Source organism: Physeter macrocephalus, chromosome 7 (assembly GCF_002837175.3).
Source record: "Physeter macrocephalus isolate SW-GA chromosome 7, ASM283717v5, whole genome shotgun sequence".
NCBI classification, from domain to species: Eukaryota; Metazoa; Chordata; class Mammalia; order Artiodactyla; family Physeteridae; genus Physeter; species Physeter macrocephalus.
In genome coordinates this window covers 37,046,620-37,059,706 of record NC_041220.1, presented here as the reverse complement: position 1 = coordinate 37,059,706, position 13,087 = coordinate 37,046,620, and the positions used below count along the sequence as shown (strand labels likewise).

The 13,087-nt window shown below is 40.7% G+C and overlaps 1 protein-coding gene across 1 annotated transcript; it reads left to right on the top strand.

The window, feature by feature from the left end:
* Nucleotides 1-6,230: 6,230 nt before the first annotated feature.
* NPY2R (neuropeptide Y receptor Y2) lies at nt 6,231-8,364 on the top strand. The gene has a single exon (XM_007118845.2). The coding sequence runs from the start codon at nt 6,243-6,245 to the stop codon at nt 7,395-7,397; it is 1,155 nt and encodes a 384-aa protein (XP_007118907.1). The 5' UTR covers nt 6,231-6,242; the 3' UTR covers nt 7,398-8,364.
* The last annotated feature ends 4,723 nt before the right edge of the window (nt 8,365-13,087 follow it).

Genomic DNA, 13,087 nt, shown 5'->3' with positions numbered 1-13,087 from the left:
CCTGAGGGCATAATTCTACACTAGCCAGAAGATCAATTTCAGATTAGGCTGAGTAAAAATGCCTTACATATGCAACACTATCAGGGCGTGGGCAAGCCCTCATAGACTGAAACCTCAATGCTCTTGAGAAGAGGACTTAACGAATATTTTGCAGAGTATTTTTTGATTAGCTTAATCTTTTTTATACTTCAGAGAAATTTCAAGTGAAGCAGTATGATCATCCTCATTTCAGAAATGAAGAGACTGATGCATAGAAGGAAAGTAATGTGTGCTAAGCCCCAGCACAAGATATTTGAGGAAAGACTTCGGTTTCCAGTTTCAGTCTTTTGTTTTCCTAGTTCGATAGGCTCTGCTGCCCCCTCTAAAAATGAACAAGGGGAAGAGAGATTGGCTGAAAACTGCGAGAAGGAATGGCTCTGAATTAAGAGTTTCTGGGAGGAATACTGAGGAAACAGACCCCGCAGCTTTGTTGACTGACTCCGCAATCCTGTTTTGCTCGGATGCTTTAACTCAGCCTGGCGGGCTCCAGCCACTAGCAGAGGGCATCGCCAGGAGGAGACTGGTAAGAGCATTTCGGAGGCACGCGCGCATCGTGGCACGAGTAGCTTGGGTCATGACCAAAGAGCGAAGGATCCAAAAGTCAGCTAACTGGAGAGATCAAGATTTAGATTTGTCTTGTTTTGTTTTGTTTTTGTGACCCTTTGTTTTCTCCTTCCTGTTCTAGCTTTTGCCCTGAGCAGCAGCGTACACCACCCGGGCTGCCGGCTTTTGAATCTGAATGCGCACTACCCAACTTGTAAACTGTTAACAGACACCAGTTCAGGAAATTGCAACCAATTGATCATGGGCAAACAGGATCTGAACTCGCTTCTCCTTCCCGTTGGAGCACAGCGACCGCCCAGTTAGAGTTGCACCGGCGCCCTGCGCTCCAGCTCTGGCGGAGGGTTGGTCCTCCGCGCGCAGTAGTGCTGCACTTTTCTGTGGTTCTGCGCGGGGTCCAGCCCCCCACCTCTGCTCCTACAAGCAAAAAGGAGAGCGACTCCTGGTTGCAGTTCTGGGATTTTACCGTCTCCGCCAAGTCGCCGGGCTTCTGCCTCCCGGGTCCGCCTCGGGCCAGCTCGAGGTCTCCTCTCAGCCGCAGCGCCCGCAGCTGGGACTGTCCGCCCCGCCTTGGCCCTGGCCTCTCCTCGGTGGATGTGGTGAGCCCGGCCCTAGTCCGGGGTCTGTCCTCGCCGGGCCGTCTCTCATAGAACTGAGGAGCGGGAGAATAAGGGAGGGGTTGGTGGAAGGTAGGAGTGGTGCGAACACCCAGAGTATCAAACTTGGGGGTGGCCAGTGGGGGTCAGGGGAGAAGAGAAGCCGTTGCAGGCGGCTGTGGGGACCCGCGAGGGGGCGCTGGGCAGGGTCCCGCTGCCCGCGTTCCGAGCCCTCCAGGGGGAGAGACCTGGACTCTTGTTTCCAGCTCCATCGCACTGAGAATTTCCCTCCAGCCTTCTCCATTGCGGGACCCTCGTCCCCCACCCTCCGCCCCTGTTTCTTTTTCCTCGAGGGAGGGATTCGCCTCCCGCCTGCAGAGGCTCGGATCCCCACCCGCTCCTCTGGCCGCGCAGTGCGGGCCGGGGCGGTGCCCTTGCGCTCTGCTGCGGAGGTGGGCTGCGGACCCCAGCGGCGCAAAACTCCTAGCGGCTCCGACTGTCAGGCGGACGCTGCGCTCTCCTGCTCTCCCGCGCGCGCGGCTGCCCAGCACCGTCGGAGCGGACGGACTGGGCCTGCCTTTGGGAACCGCCCAGTGCCCTCTCCGGGTCGGCGGGCTAGATAATCATCAGACTGACAGGCGGCACACGTCTGGCTTCCACGTCTCAGCAGAAGCAGGAGGGCCGGGTCAGTAAGTGTAAGTCCTAACTGATTCACCTTCTGGTAATGAGAACACCCCCAAAAGAAGCTTTCGGGTCCTTTGAAGAGGGATGGGGGAGGTCCTCATGAGTGTAGGGGCTTTTTTCCCACATTTAGGCTGAAGATGGGCATTGTGGGTGAGACCATCCCTGTTTTCTACACTCACTGGAATATTCCTTACCCATTGAAGAGTCTTGATTATTTCCTTGACTCTTCTTAGAGAGAGGTAATTATCTTTCCAGAACAGCAGGTTGTTACTGTTCCTGCCTCTTTAAAAATCAAACACCTGATTAGCGGGGAAGGTCAAACTGCATTCTCCAAAGCTGTTCAAGAATGGACACATTTATGTAAGAGTTCGCTGGTTCTGCACCAGAAGGGCTCACTCCCTGGTAGGAGCATATGGTGGACAAAAAGGAGGCAAAAGGAAAAGCTTTAAGGCTTTTGGAAATAGGGACACATCATGTGAACTCAGTGACACAAAATATACAGTGCTGTTTTCAAAGGTCAGAGGCTCAAATAGACAGAAGAGGTACATTCCCAATCGCCTTGGTGAATATTTTCAACTTTCTGCTTATCAGGCAAACGGTCATGTCTTACATGCAACATTCTTGGATGTCCACACCCCCTCTCTCCAGGACTAATACATATAGGGCATATAGCATATTTTCTGGGATTCTTCCCTGAGAAAAATTCCTGGAAAGTTTTGTGATTGTAAAGGTATTAAGTTTTTAGTAAGACCAACCTGTGACAGTAAGAATACTGTTGCAAAAAAACCCACAAATTTCAATATGGAGTCAAAGCATAAACTGGTTTCCCACTTAGATAATTTGAAGTTCTTTAACTCTCTGGGGAAAAAAAGTCCTGAAGCCATTTTCCTATCTATGAAGAAATAGTTCTATAGCAGAATCTCTAATGATTCACTCGTTCAAGAAAACTACCACTCACAGTTCTCCTTGAATGTCTTGAACAGTGTGAATGCCTCATTTTTACCTTATTTCATGGAAAGGTTTTTCCCCTTTTCTATTCATCTTTGAATTTTTGTGCTTTTGAGTTTTTACTCTGGCGACTCCCTCTGTGTACTCTCTTATCCTCTTCCACTTTTCCAGAAGTGCAGTCATAAAATTATACATTCTCTGGGTAACACTCTGACCTGGTTGAAGGCCAGTCAGGTGCTTGAGAACAGCTATTAGAATCCACATGATAATACCCTGTAGATCAATAATCATTCCTGTAGAGAAGCTTTAAAGAAGGAAATAAAGAAAATGAGACTGAAAAGAAAAAGCAAAATAAGTTAATAAATCAAATATGCTCCTAATAAGCGTCAATCTTGGGCTTGCTCTCAATTTAGTTTGCTGCAAACCTCAAACTCAGACCTTCTGGAGTCTCGTTAGTTCTGTTAATGACTTGTCAGGATTGACTAATTTTGCTCTGTAGAGTCTCTTTCTTAGTCTAAGGGAAATGGAAGGGCCCATCAAATAAAACACTCCAAGATTTGAATGGTTAGTTTCCACTTTCTCTAATCACTAAAGAATGGAGGCAAGTGCAAAAGGTGGCCTGGGCTCTGTAGAACATTCTATTTGAAATGTATGCAGAGAGAACAAGAATATATCAGTGAAGAAAATGCATGAGTACGTGAAAATCTCTGTCATCTCTGTGATAAGCAACTGTTAGTGTGTGTGTGTGTGTGTGTGTGTGTGTGTGTGTGTTAAGCCCTTGGAGAAAGTTTCCTTGTGGTATGTACTGACTAACGATTTTTAATGTTCTAATCAGAGATTATATCTTGGAACAACTTTCTTGTAGAGGTGGTTACCTGATTAAGAACAAGAGAATAAGCACAGAGATGTCATATCAGAACAAGAATCCTATATAGGCAATTATCTTCAGTACAGGAAAGGATCAAAATTGTTACTTTGTATTTTGCTGACCTCAATTATTCAGTGAAATTGTGCTTTCCATATTTGCTAAGATTTAAACAATGGATGGAAACAATCCAGACTGTGTTCTAAAAGACACAGCTGTGGTGGGGAGGCTGAAGGAAAACAACAGTGATGTGTCATGTGCTCCTTGCAGGATTAGAAGTGAGCACATGTTGTTGAGATAAGTGAATAGGGAGGGCAGAGAGGCATGAGAAAGGCTGATGTGTTGCTGGAATTGGAAGTAGTTTGGTATGACAGAAGCATCAGATATATCCTAAGATGTCAGGAGAGATGAAGGCAGGGTTGAGTTCAAGGAAAGCTTTGAATGTCATACAGTGGAGTTGGGATTTTCTTGTGTATGTCAGTGTTATCAGCCTGTACATGCAGCAGCTGTAGTGGGAGAGCAAATTAATGAAAGCATATATGCAGGGGCAGCTGAGCAGATCATGCAAAACAGAACCTATTCAAGAATGCAAAAGAGAAGGAATTTAATGCAGAAAGTTGGTTACACAAGTGATGGAAGCCAAGCAGAGGATGTTGAGGCCACACAGGGATTAGCAAGAGCAAAGAATCATAACTACCTCCAGATAGAGGGACACAGGGAAAAAGCGGTGTGACTGAATCCAGGGCCTACGTGCCTCCACTGGAAACAAAATCACTGCAGACCATTCCCGTGGGAGCCAGCCATAGAGGGACGGTGGAGGCACTGGTAAGAGGAGAGAGGGAGGGAGAAGAGTACAGTGGCTTCTGGATTCTCCCTTCCTCCTGCCTCGTAGTAACCTGCCAGTGCCTCCTGTTGGCCAAGCGCAGCCAGCATCCCAATGTCCTGGGCGCCTGGAAATATGGTCTGCAAGAGTCAGCCCTCCAGCGTCAGGGGAAGAATGGAGCTGAGCAAACAGGCTCAGCCAGACATTGTCTGTGGCATGAATAAATATGACTCACCTACCAATGTAGGTAGATGTGATTATGATTAATAAAAAACAAATTCATTTCAAAGAGGTTCTGAATTAATGGTGGCAGCCTTTTTTCATTATAAGTACTACCATTATGATGTTGGGCTCCGGATGTTTTTATAGACTTGAGAAGGTAACTTTATATTAGAAACTGATTAGTATTATTTGAAGCAATTTGGAGATGTTGGGGAAATGAAATGATCACATCTGAATTTCAGAAAAAAACATTTTAATGTCAGAGTATGCTCTATTCAGTAAATGTAAGAGCTTTAGAGTAAGGGCACTATCCTGTTTTTTTTTCCCCCAGCACAAATCCTAATTCCTGACAGTGGGTTTTAAATACTTGCTGAATGCACGTTTGAATAAGTATAAGCATCATGAGAGTGGAGCCACCTCTGGCATTTAGTAGACGCTTAACTATATTAGTTAAGTGAATGAATGAACGAATGAGGAAAAAAACGAAGGAAGGAAGGAAGGAAGAAAGGATAGGGAAAAGGGAGATAAGTTAGACAACTATTAGAGTTATTACAGTAAGAAATCAAGAAGGACAAAATTAATGTGTTAGAAATAAGAGGACCATTGGGAGAGATATTGAAGAGTAGTCTGAGGGTTCTCTTAAACATGTGGGCTAAAGGAGATGAAAAAACCTGCATAGTTACCTGCTTCTTAACTTTACATGGCTTAATTAATGAGGATAGTATTGACCTAAGTAGAGCACACAGAAGGATTCTGAGGGTTGAGGTGGGTGACTAGAGAAGAAAGGTGTTAAAACTTTTGTATTCAGGGATTAGAGAGAGATGAAATTCAGATTGCACATATTTTCATACAGCTCCTATGTAGGATTCTGCTGTATGTCAGGTAGGAAGTTTATTTCAGATCATCAAAAAAGCTGCTGTTTTACACAGGCTACCTATTTTTAACGCTAATCCCTACATTAGAAAAAATGGCTATGAAACAGAATATGCTCAGTTTATCTTAAATATTTTATACTCCTAAAGTCCAAGCACCAGGCAAAGGATTTTAATATTTGTCTCTTTTCTGTGCAATTAGTTGCTAATTTATAAATTTAAAACAGTCAAGATATTGAAGCAAACTTTATCTACCTTAAAATTAATTTGATGAATTTATAGCAGTTACAAAATTAATTGATAATATTTGTAATATCCATCTCACTTAAAATGGATTGAATCAATTTGGTCGCATTCACATAGGAATTGTGTCTATACTATAGACGTTACATTTTGCCTTCATAATATACATTTCGAGGATCTGATTTAATTCATCCATATTTGTGAATAGACTTATTAAAGGGTCCACTTTATTCAAATGTTCTACGATGTGCAAATTTAGGGATCAGAGGACAGGTACTGTGAGCCCCAAACAAAATGAAACCAATCCATTTGTGATATTCCTTGCACCCATGAGTTTTCCTCGTTCCATATTTGTTCATTTTTTAAATTGTAGATTCTTGTGCTAGTTGATGAAAATGGGCCCATTAGGTGCAGAGGCTGATGAGAACCAGACAGTGGAAGAAATGAAAGTGGAGCAGTTTGGTCCAGGGCACACCACTCCTAGAGGGGAGCTGGCCCCTAACTCTGAGCTGGAGCTTATAGACAGCACCAACCTGATTGAGGTACAGATCGTCCTTATATTAGCCTATTGCTCCATCATCTTTCTTGGGGTGATTGGCAATTCCTTGGTGATCCATGTGGTGATCAAATTCAAGAGCATGCGTACAGTAACCAACTTTTTTATTGCCAATCTGGCTGTGGCGGATCTTCTGGTGAACACCCTGTGCTTGCCATTTACACTTACCTACACCTTAATGGGGGAGTGGAAAATGGGTCCTGTCCTATGCCACTTGGTGCCCTATGCCCAGGGCCTGGCGGTACAAGTGTCCACCATCACCTTGACAGTAATTGCCCTGGACCGGCATCGTTGCATTGTCTACCACCTGGAGAGCAAGATTTCCAAGCGAATCAGCTTCTTGATTATTGGCTTGGCTTGGGGCATCAGTGCCCTGCTAGCAAGCCCCCTGGCCATCTTCCGAGAGTATTCATTGATTGAGATTATTCCTGACTTTGAGATTGTGGCCTGCACTGAGAAGTGGCCCGGTGAGGAGAAGAGCATCTATGGCACTGTCTACAGTCTTTCCTCCTTATTAATCCTGTATGTTTTGCCTCTGGGCATCATCTCTGTTTCCTATACTCGTATCTGGAGTAAACTTAAGAACCATGTCACCCCTGGAGCTGCTAATGACCACTACCATCAGCGGAGGCAAAAAACCACCAAAATGCTGGTGTGTGTGGTGGTGGTATTTGCAGTCAGCTGGTTGCCGCTCCATGCCTTCCAACTTGCTGTCGACATTGACAACCAAGTCTTGGACCTGAAGGAGTACAAACTCATCTTCACTGTGTTCCACATCATTTCCATGTGCTCCACCTTTGCCAACCCGCTTCTCTATGGCTGGATGAACAGCAACTACAGAAAGGCGTTCCTTTCAGCCTTCCGCTGTGAGCAGAGGTTAGACGCCATTCACTCCGAGGTATCTGTGACATTCAAGGCTAAAAAGAACCTGGAAGCCACAGAGAACAATGGCCCCAATGATTCTTTCACAGAGGCTACCAACGTCTAAGGCAACTGCCATGTGAAAATATATGGATGAATTCTGACCAGTGCTGTAAACCTGGTTGAGTGGGGCATGCAGGTGCATCCTCATTTCCCATTTTAAGGAAGCATCTGAATGGAAGCGTCCGCAGTGTAATTCATGGAAAACTGGTTGGCAGAGTCTAAGTAAAAACATTCAGATTCAAAGGCAAGGCAACAAAAGTTTGCTTACAGTTGCTTAGATTGTAGGTTGGATTATGAATAAAAGCAGAGAGAAATGGTTTTGACTGTTTCCCAGAGTGAAGAAAACGTGAACAAGGAGTTGGGGTTATCAGCATTGCTAAGAGGTGGTGGGTAAAAAAGTTGACTTTAAAATCACATTAGGGCATAGAATGGGGATGACGTATAATTCACTGCTCCCCCCTCATCTGATGAAAAGGCTGCCACCACCAATTTCCCTAGAAAGCCACAGACTCTTCTCTATTGTATTTTGCCTTTTTGTTATTCTTCCCACGGACTAAAACCATCAGAGAACACTGCAGGTAAATGTTACCAACTATTTGAATGACTTCAAGGAAATAAACTGAAATTTTCTATGTAATTCGTGTTTTGGCAAATGATGGGGGAAATCTTTACCACCCAGTTAGCCAATTGTTTTTTTAAAACCAAATGCACATTTAACGAAAAGTTTCTTCAACTTAGAAGCAAAGGCTGAAATTCTCAGAGAAATGTAAACCATCATTTAACTTCTCATTTCAACTTGTCCCTGCTTTGTATAGTTACTATTTGGATAACAAATAAGCATGCCACACAATACTTTTAATCATTGCTAATTGTTATAACTTTTGGAACACATATTATTCCTATGTTGGAGCTGAGTTTGTATTAACTAAAAATTAAATCAGATTAGGAAATAGTTTTGTGGCATTTTTGTAACATTTTGCGGTTATTTGTAAGCAGTGTTTGCACAGGTACATACTCTAATGTGTTTACTGCAGTGTTATTATTATTTACTTTTGAAATTCATCTTCCATGGACCCATTCATGATTCATAAAACAATGTAATTTCATCAAAATGGAACCCATCTGGTAAGAACTATTAAAAACATTACATTCATTCCACTTTAAAAATGTTCAGTTTGGACCAGTTTCAACATAAGTTATCCTCCTTTCAAAATTATTAGCTATATTTTTGGATAACTTCTGAATATATACATAATAAAATTTTACCTATAAATAGTGGAACATAGATGCTCTAATACTTGTCTTTTAACGATTTTTGAATACAATTTTTATTTCAGTATTATCCAACCAAAGATGCTTAAAACCCTATTACATTCATGAAAAATAATTGAGATATTAAAATAGCTGTACTTCTTTGAATGCTGTTAAAGAAGTTTCATCGTAATCATATTTTTTATAAGTATGACTGAATTTGTGAATAGATTCCTTAAATTTTAAGTAAATTCATCATGACTGTTGCATTTAGTTATAAACATTAACTTTGTGAACAGGAGCAACTTATTTTATGGATACATTTAAAATTCATATTATGGCTTTTACTGAATTCTTTTCATGCTGGAAATAAAAGACTGGTCTTGAAGTAGACTGCACTTTTGGAATACTGAAAAAGAATGAAAACAATGGAAGTTAGATTAAGTGTAAGACTGAATAAGAAGTTGACAAATAATGTATATCTGTAACATATAATTGAATAATTCATTTTTCTCTTGGACCTGGCATAACTGTCCCAGAAGAAGCTTTTTGTCTTTTAAATAGCAGTTACTTTGCTTAAGATGCTAATAGATAATTGTGCTCAAAGATTTTTTTTTTCCTCTTGGAGAATTCTTACACTGTAGGAAATGTGCATGCTACTGTATCACCTGTTGTCATAGTAAATTATTAGAAGCCAATTAATATTTGTGATCTAATTAATTATGTTAACTCATTAATAAAATGTCTTTTATGTAGTGATTTTGTCTGTTGAAATAAAAAGAATTTGAGAAATTAGAGAAATGTGTGTTAATTTATGTCAGAGTTCCTGTCCAAGATGAGATAGCCTTTGACACAACTAAAGAAAGGGAAATCATGGTGGCTCCTGCACAGTTAGTCTAGTGCTCTCTCCAGTCTGTACATGAACTTGAGTCAATGGACTCATTCCTGTGGCTGCAGGTATAATCCATATTCTGACAATGCCTGAATATACCTCTGTTTTCAGAGCTGACCTTTCTTCTGGACGTCAAACCTCTATCAGCCCACTTGACGTGTCCACACAGTTTCTCACCAGCAGATCAAACCCAGTGTGTCTAAGTCAGAACCTGCCATTTTGATACACACCCCACCTCACCTCCACTTTGTTTTCCTGTATTGCCTGTCCCAATCATGACACTGCTATCCACCCAGTTCCCAAAAGTGTAAGCACTTTGGAGTCACTCTTGTCTCTTCTGTCTCTTTATCACACATGTCCAATTAATTCTCACATTTTGTGCTAATTCCTAGATGTTTTTTGAATCAATTCACTTTTCTCCATCCCTGTGCTCCCCACCATAGTTCAGGCTGTGATTATCTCCCTAGACCCCTATATCTCTCATCTGGTTTAATGTAGCAACTTCCTAATTGTTCTTTCTATATCTCATCATTTTCCTGTCCAATCCAACTCTGCCCACTAGCCAAGTGATTTTTCAAAAAACTCAAATTTTATCAAATCACTTTTCTCCTCATCATTCTTATGCCAAAATCTTTCTATGACTTGGAAGGACGTATAGTACCTCGTTGTACCTATATGTTCTACCCCTTGCAGATTCTCTCTTTTTCCAATCTTTGCTACATATGGAGCATATGAAGGCAGGGGACCAGGACTGTTTTAATCATTGTGGTATCAGAGGTACTTGCAGTTCCTGGCACCAAGTAAGTGCTCAGTAAATATCCATCAAGGAAATTGAATTGATGAGTCAATTAAATATTAAAGCAGATTTGAAGATACATCCATAAGGATGTAAATGATAAGCTACATGATAGGAAACCATCTTTATCATACAACTTGTAGAAAAGTAAGGTTTTAGCTATGCTGGAATCCAGTAAAGATGCATATTTGTTCAAGATTAGATTGGCTTTATTTTTTTGAAAGCCATTAAGGATAGACATTGGCATAGTTGAAGGAGCTCTATAAATAGATTCCACTTATGGCTCACTCAGAATTATCTAGAACCTTGTACAAGGGAAGCATGTAGCAGCCAGTGGAGTCTATTAGTCATGATTCAGATAGCTAAGGAGAAGCGATCACAGGTATTTCCAGCAAAATGTCATTTAATACAGGAAATTAAAATCTTGCAAAACCATTGGAGGACCAAAAAGTGAAAGTTAGGAAAAGCCTCCACTGACATTGAGGAAACAAGGAAGTGCAAAATTGCAGGAAACCACAACGAATACCTACAGCAGCAATGTGGACAATACACAGGAATAAGCATAAATTTACCTGTGAAAATGTTATTGCCTCCTGCTAAAGCCACTCTCCTGCCCATTCCTCCCATAGACTCAGTAATGCCTTTTGTTTCTCTTCTGCTTTCCAAAATTCATGTGAGTATCTCTCACTTGTGAAATATAATTCAAGACTTGCTGGCAGGGATTTGGGGAAATGTAGTTCTTAGGTTTCCAGACCCTACACTACAGACTAGAGCTTTGAATGGAGAATATGGTGCTTAATTGCTGTCCAACAATCTGGCAGTCTTGAGAACTGCCCAAATGGTGCAATTTCTAGTTGCAGCAACATTCTCTCCTTCTCTGTATCTCTGGGTTCTTCAGAGTTGCAGAGATGCAAGTTAACTATGCCTTTTTTCTTTTTTCTCTTATCCAGGCCAATGTGTTAAAGATACTTTTAAAAACTGGCCTATTAGTACAGGTGGACTAAGGAGTAAAGTACCAGTAAGACCATTTTGGAAAGGAGGAAGAAAGATTTATACCAAGACTTTAAAAGCAACAATCTAAAAACCACACAAGGATATACATTCTGAGTTAGCTTCTTAGGATGAGCAAAGGAAATGATGTTTCAGGGAGAAAATAATTTTAAAATTTTCAAGTTCATGAGATGAAATATTAAATTATAAGGCAACAAAAGATAAAGAGTTTACTTTTCCTTAAGAAAACAATGTCTAAAGAAACACAAAAATAGTGGAGAATACAAACATCTTCATGATTATGTCTTATGACATTAAACAAAGGTAGGAATTTTATTTAACAAAGGGTTACTAAGGGTTGATTTGTGAAGATTTATAAAAGACACCTGTCTATTAGACCATTGACCTTTTTCTGCCTTGGTACACTCTTCAGATGTCCATAGGCTTTACAAGTTTTCCTGGGTATGGAAGAGTTTATAGGAAAGACTGTGAGTTATGACATTCACATGTTATCTGTAACTCCAACTCTTTCTTTTTAATTTGTGAATGTGTAAGTGAATGGAAGTAAACAGAAATGACTAATCTGAATCTACTCTCCTTTATAAACAAATCATTACCAAGTTTAAACACTTTAACAAATTACTTGCAAAACACCACATATGCTACATGTGTGAGTTGTCACATTAAAATTTAAACGTGCTGCATTATCTTCAAAAGACATAAAGAAAAAGCAATTGAAGATTTTAAATTTGATTTTTGCCCTTCTCATAGGAAAGTAAAATACATTGTAAAAAAAATACAGATATGTGTATATGCACAAATACACACATTTAATTACAAACAAAATCACGTTGATGTACACTATCATTCAATATTGTATATTGCCTGTGTATAAACCATCCAACTATGTAACAGTGGTTATTAACCTTTTTCCATATGACACACGATTCCCACCAGGGCCCTGTGAAAGTATTTACCAGTGGCCTGTGGGTGGGCATGGTGAAGAGAGTGGGGGAATGCATTTTGGAATGTGAACAAAAATAATTTGGATATAAGCTGTTCTGCATAAAAGCTCCTTGGTGAGAGTTACCAACCAGTTGATAATCGAAGATGATACATATCAAACTGGTGCTTATCATTTTGAACACCAGCACATTTTAAAATGTCATCTATTAGGATAGAATAAGCTACAATCAGCCTCTAAGCACACATAGATCTATAGTGCAATTATTCCTGTTCTCTGATAGAAGAAAATCAGTCTTGTTTTGAGAATGCAATTGAAGGGGAGAGAAAAGTGGATTCAGTGGATGTATTTAGAGTCAGGACTGCTGAGTGCACTGTGTATAATAAGTTGGAACCAAATACCATCAGTCAAAATAGATATACAATTATATCTGTCTCCCATCAGACTTGACCATATTGAGGGATGTAACAACAGGGTCTAGGGGAACAGAGATAATGTAATTTTAGATTCACTGAAGTAATAATAAGAGAGGTTTGACACTGAAGGATTTCTTCTGCCTTTTTGTTCCAGGAAAAATAATTTACTGGAAGTAAAATCTTCCTGCTTACTACTACAAGGACAACTCCATATAAACAGTTTTTGTCAAAGGCACAAAAAGCCTCACAAATGGACAGACACAGTACACTTAGTAGCTTATGACCTCTAAAGCTCCACAGGAGATATACAAAACTGGTTGGTCTCCATTAAAGGATTTTACATTTACTTTCTGATGTTTAGCTTAAAAGTCTAAAATTAAATGTAGGCATTCCTTACCTAGGAGGACCTCATGAGAATTACTTATAACTGTCATTACATTCAAAG

What these genes read in the sequence shown, in the direction of transcription:
- NPY2R (XM_007118845.2), top strand. Translation starts at nt 6,243, where the DNA reads ATGAAAATGGGCCCATTAGGTGCAGAGGCTGATGAGAACCAGACAGTG.